A 6,535-nucleotide genomic window follows, 5' to 3' on the forward strand; every position below is an offset into this window, starting at 1 on the left:
CGGTCTTCTTGCCTCCACTCTGGACAGTCTCCTAATCATTCTCACTGCAGCCAGGCGCTGTGCTGAGACTGTTCAGGGACTCCACCCTCACCCACGCTCAGGTTCAAGCTCATGTTGTGGCTCCTTACTATCTGCAGAGCCTCAGCCCAGCCTCAGCCAGCCTCCGTTTTACAGCCTCCCTGGACACTAGTCTACTCAGAACCCTTCACTAGCACTCCCAACACTGCAGGGCTGCTCAGAAGGATCCGGCCTCTCCTGACTTAAATCCCTCCTCTATACTCATTAAGATTCAGCTCTGGTACCAATCCTTTTCTGGAAGGAAACTTTTCACAAGTTGCAGGGTAGGCAAGATTCTCCTCTGCACATAACTCCCTGAGCTCCCTTAACACCTCTGGTACTTCAGAAATCTTATTTTGTAAAGTTTATCTCCCTTGCTAGAAAGCAACTCCAGAACAAAGACTGTATTTTAACTCCAGCGAGGAAGAGTGTATCATACGTGTAGTGGGTGTTTAATAAACGTTTACCGAACTGAAATACCAGGCACTATACAACAAAAACTTAGCAAATGTAGCTTGACTTATTCTTATCCAATTCGTTACCAAGCCCTTTCAGTTCCACTCACTCCACCCAAGTGTGTCCACTTCGTGTATTAGCACAGCCCCCATGCCAGGCCAGCCTCCTGCATCTCTCATTTAGACTACCCTATGAGCTTCCCAATCTCCCTCCTTCGAGACACATGATCCAGTCTCAGTCTCTCTCTCTCTCTCTCTCGCTCTCTCTCTCTCACACACACACACACACACACATATATCCCACTACTTAAATAAAAATATCTGTTTAAAAATTCTTGTTTTCTATTATATTTAGACTAAAACTCAAACCCCCACTGTGCCTTACACAAATGCTGTATTATCTGATTCCTTCCAAGTTTTATATTCATTTTGTATTCCTTCATTTCTACTGAGTGCCTTTTAAAATCCTCCAAAAGAAGAAGCTATTTCTCACCTGTCTTTACACTGGCTCCTTCCTCTCCTAGAAGACTCTTCCTTCAGCTAGCTGCTATTTCTCAAAGCTCAGTTGCCACAATCCAATCCAAAGCAGCTTTTTTCTCTCTCAGACATGGTCTTCTTTGCACTCATTACTATATCAAATTATATCAATTTGTTCACTTGCTTACTGTGTAAATCAGTGCATCAGAAAAGGAGGAACTTTGTTTTGATCAGATTGTATCCTCAAGAGCCTAGAAAGAGTTCCCTGGATTCAGCAGGCCCTCATAAACATTTGGAAAACAAAAGCATAAGCCAAAGAAGTCAATCTTGTTTAAGATGTAAGTGAATCAAGTAAAAGAAACAGATTATTAATCTACCAAATAAGGCAGGAAACATTCTACTGAGTGTTTGCAAGTAGATAGGCTGGTGTTCCTGGGATCTATTATCAACAAGCATCTAGACTGTATTCCCCAAAGCTCACTGGAAACTCATCAATCAAGTAGCATGATTTCATGTGCTATATGCTAGCACACAAATCTGACACAGTCAGAGGTCATTTCAGAAAATGCTATATGCTGCCACTCCCCACAAACCCCAGAAGGTCTACAAATAGTAGTGAAACACTTAAAAACCACTTGCTACTTTGTTAAAGAAACAGCATTTCTGACAGTGGTACTTATCTGCAAATAATTAAATTTACACTAATAAAACTTTAACTCTTAAGTTAACAGGCCCTTCCAAGACAAAAGGTAGGTAGGTCTTTAAGTCAGGTTCGGACTCCCTGGACATCTACAAAGCTGCCCCCGAGACTGTTCTTTCTAAGGACTCATGTTGCAACTCAAGACAAAAATTACATAAATAAAATTCATTTGTGTTAGCTGCCTCTGTTAACTCTTTATTGGCCAGACTTTTGACCAAGGCGGGAGAGAACTGTCAGCCACCACTGCACTTATCAGAGGAAAAGCTTTGACTCTTTATTCAAATGTTGTTCAGTCACAGAAATTAGGATCAGCTACAGTGAAGCATTTCGGCAATGAAGGTAAATGAACGCGGTGAAGATAATACAACTAAGTATTTTATTTTGCTTGATTAAACCTCATTGTTTGAGAGAAAATGACTTGTAAAACAAACAAGCCTGAACTAGGCAAGCGAAATTGAAACGCCAGGTTAAAGAGAGCTATTCTGTTTTAATAATGACTATGTACAGGTAACGTGACAATAACAAAATTTCAGTCACTTTCCTTTGGCTTCCTTTAAGCAATTTTCAACAGTAGGAACATCAGGAGTTCTGCTCTAGTGACACTTACCTTGGTATGGTGACACATTTAGTATTACAATTTTGAGTGGTGATGGCTTTCTCAAGCTCATCTAATCGTCCTGTTTTCTTTAGCTTCTTCACCAAACTTTTAACCGCTTTCTCACACCACTTTTCTTCTTGTCCATTCTGCTCTCCGCCGCCTGCTCCTCCGGACCCACCGGCTGATTTCTTCCATCCCAGCAGCCTCTTCACAACAGGCGGAGTGAACGGCAGGATAGATGACATGCTCTTGCCAGGGGCCACGACCCGCAATGAGAGGCCGCGCTGCTACCTGACCTGGAAAAGACAGGAGGGACGTGAGGCTCACTCGCAGACCCAGGCATACCTTCAACGTCGTATCTGAAGCACATGTGAAGATGAGACAGAAATTCACATCATCCTAGCAGACTTCCAGAGGTCATCTCCTCCCCCAACCATGCCTTTACTACTTTAAAGGAATTGTGGAAACAAATTCTAAAAAACAGAAAACTGTGGCATGAGTGGAAAAAGGTAATAATTTTGCAAGTAAAATCTTTACTGGCACTGGGCAAACTTATCACCACCAACACAATTTCATTTCTAACTTTTACTAGTGTCAACAATTAAAACATTTTCACCAAATAATGAAAACCAATTTGCCAATAATTAAAACTTTCACTAGAAAGTTCTTCTCGCTTTTTAGGACTTCAGTCTAGTCTCCAAACACCTAGCAAAAATATTTTTAAAATGCATTAAGTCCATTCTCCCTGAAGTTTTAAATTTTCAAAAATAAGAATCATAAAGTAAAATCTAAACTCGTAAAAAGGGAAGAGGCATCACATGTGAAATAAACAGCAAGAATTTTAAAAAACAAAGGCAAATAGAGTCTGTGAAGAAAAGGTTTGGTTCACTTTTCCAATCCCTTGAGAAGACTTTATTAGGCCTCTTTTCAAGAATATTTTTTCATTTTTCTCTAAGTAACATAACAAACAATATGCGTCATAACTAAAGTCATAACTGTTTCCTCTTCGCACACTGAGGTACAATTCCTCAAAATCTTTTAACTGTGATTCTTGCTATTTATCCTCTAAGTAAGAGGGTCATGATGGTATCCCTTAAAATATTAAGTTGAGATATTATCTACTGATTTCAGAAAATGAGGATTTACACTCAACCACTCACTTTCCTCCAACCTTCATAATTATCTCCCAGAAGTAGTTCTGTGTCTGAGGAGGTCAGTAGTAAACTACTATATAATGTTCCCCTTTTTGTACAACTCTTTCTTTTCCCCCAGTTAATGATCTCAGTTTGTCATGTGCTTAGTTTTCTGTCCATCTACCATAAATTCTCCACACACTCTTCACAAGCCCCATAATTAAATTTTAACATGGATGACTTTAATCTCAAAATAAGAGACAAGATCAGTTACCACTTGAGGACGGAACTGGAGAGTGGAGACTTGAGAAGAATGAAGATTTAGAAATGTAGCTCTAAGATCTACAGAAAATAGCTAGAATGAAGCAGCAAACATGATCATGTATTTCCAGGCTACACGGGAGGAGCCCCACTTCTAATCAGGGATGTAGAAATGATGACAGATCCTCATTTTCACTATAATAATCAAAACAAGCCAGAGAAAGCTACAAAACCATGGTTTTTCTGAACCCATCAGAGTTCAGGAGGATGCCAAGTAACCTAAGTGGAACTAAATTCCAGAAAGTGCCAAGCCATGAAGGAAGAGAGGCCCAAGAATGGTTTCTTTCCTGGTGGAGTGGCTAAGGAAGAAGAATCCCACCTTCAAGGAGGGTAAGGAGAAACCAATATACTCTTTAATAAATTTAACAGCAACATGTACACTAACAAGACAAAAATTCCAAGGGTTTCACAGAACAAACCTGTACCATCCAGCCACTCATTCCCACAGGGCTCCACTGCATGCTTGCCAAATGTAGGGAGACCAGCCTGGAAAGCTGAGAAATGCCTTAAGAAGCCTACGGTCTCCCTCAAATTCAAGTAATCTGTCCTCTGACAAGGAGGAGAAAGAATGGACAGGACAAGTGTGAGAAATCAACCCAAGAGATCTCAGACATTCAACTGCCAAAGGCTGAGGTGGAACAGGAGAGCCGAGAGAGAAACTTCCACCCAGATACTCTGACACTGAACTACCAAGGCTGGATTAAGGAAGGGCTGCTGCAAGAAACCCCTGGAAGGTGTTACTGCAGAGCGAGATCTCACTGTGCACAGAAGCCAGGGGCAGGTCCAGAGCCAAAAGAACTCCAGAATGACCAAGGGAATGACAACTGGGCTGTCAAGCAGAGAAATCACGTCAGGTCAAGAAAGCTGAAGGCTCAGATGTACAGCACAAAGAGGTAATGGGAATTAAACTCAGACAACAAATCTTCTGAAAGCAGAGTCTCAATTTTGCTCTCAAAACACTTGAACTAAATCAATCTAAAGTTGCAACAAAAACCATGAACTAGCCCGACAACACAGCTTATTGATTTAACCCCACCATCTACTAAGCTAACACAGGAAATGATGGGCAGTTTTCTTGGAATTAAATACTATTTGCTTCAATCTGTACAGTTCTTATACAAATATTCAGCATTCAATCAAAAATCACAAGATACAGGGAATAGCAAGACATGGGCAAAAGATGAAATTACGAATATAATCAGATTAGAGAGGGCTCAGATGTCAAAATTATTATACTGACTAAAATGGCTGGGACAGAAACATTTAAAGGACCTGACGGAAGACAGAGACAACAAGCATGAAGAAATGGAGAATTTCATTATAGACACTGAAGCTAGAAAAAACGATCACAGGGAAATGTTAGAAATGAAAAATACGACATCAGAAATTAAAGATTTCTTTTGATAGATTTAATAACAGACAGTAATGAACAGTGAACTTGAAAACAGGTCAAATTAAAACACAAATTGAAACACAAAGAGGAAAAAAAAAGCATGGGGGAAAAAACTCACCCTGAATATCCAAGAGCAAATGTCTACTGGGTTTAACTGGAGTCCCAGAAGAGGAGGAAAGAGACCACAGCAGAAAAAAAATATATGAAGAGATACTGGGCAAAAACTTATCAGAAATGATGACAGATATCAACCCACAAATACAAAGGGAACAGAGTCTTAGTCAATGGGCTCAATGTTGAAGACAGAAGTAAAGATAAAGGCTGAGTATCGGCTGGGATGATAGTTAAGAATTTGTGGAAGATCCAAACAGGAGGAACCTACACTCATTCATAAGCTCTTCTCCAAGGCCCCAACGGAGATCTCTTGAAAAAGACTGGCATGGGGTAAGAGATGGGAGACAGCTCTTCCCCCTTAAGGGCATGTTCTATGAAACAAGAGCCTTCAACTAGGAGGGGAGGATCAGCAGAGCCTCCCACACCCAGGGCCCAAGGAAAAGAGTAGGGCAAAAGCTATGGTACTGTTGGGCAGAGCAGAACCTACTTGCCCACCTACCCACACACAAATAAGCCTTTCACCACATAAGTGTAACCACAGTTTACTCTGCTGGAGGAAGGCAGGAGACACTGCCACCACCAGTCTCAGGCAAGGATGCACTGATGCTGAGGAATGAGTAGAAGAAAAAGCTATCTGATCCTGGAACAGGAGCAAGAAAGTGGCTTGGACCCAAGATCCTGCACTAACACAAAGCAAAGATCTGCTCCTCCTAGGTGGAAAAATCTGTAACAAGTATCAGCAAGTCACAATCAGTAACATATATATAAAAGGTAATATATCATGGCCAAGTGGGGCTTATCCCTGGGAGCAAAACCAATATGACATTTTTAAAAAATCAAGCACCTCATTTACAGTATAAAGGAGAAAATCCTTATGATTTCTCTTAACCAAAGCAGAAAAAAAGAAAGCATTTGACAATGTTAATTTAATACCCATCTATGATTTAAAAGTCTCAGCAAACTGGAAATAGAAAAGAGGAAGTTCTTTACTCTGAAAAAGGACATCTATGAAAAACCTAGAGCTAGCAAACATATGTAATGATGAAACATTAAATCCCCTTCCCTTATAACTGGAAATAAGACAAGGATGTCCACTGTAGCCACTTCTATTTAATAATGCACTGGATGTTCTAACCAGCACAGGAAGGCAAGAAAGAGAAAAAACAAAGGCATAAAGACTGGAAAGAAAGAGGCACATTCTCTGGTGATATGATGGTCTCCATGGAAAACTGCATGGAATCTGCATGGTGGTAAGGTTGTTGTAATAAAGCTATATTTACTGAGAAA

The 6,535-nt window shown here is 40.4% G+C and overlaps 1 protein-coding gene across 1 annotated transcript in view; it reads right to left on the reverse strand.

Moving 5' to 3' along the window:
* The window catches only part of SMAD2 (SMAD family member 2), a 78,317-nt gene that overhangs the window by 52,414 nt on the left and 19,368 nt on the right, over positions 1-6,535 (reverse strand). Inside the window, exon 2 of the mRNA XM_041744192.1 lies at positions 2,297-2,583. Coding sequence (XP_041600126.1) covers positions 2,297-2,532 — 236 coding nt within the window. The 5' untranslated portion in view covers positions 2,533-2,583. The remainder of the gene's footprint in view (positions 1-2,296; positions 2,584-6,535) is intronic.

The sequence above is a fragment of the Vulpes lagopus genome, chromosome 1 (genome assembly GCF_018345385.1).
Source record: "Vulpes lagopus strain Blue_001 chromosome 1, ASM1834538v1, whole genome shotgun sequence".
NCBI lineage: Eukaryota > Metazoa > Chordata > Mammalia > Carnivora > Canidae > Vulpes > Vulpes lagopus.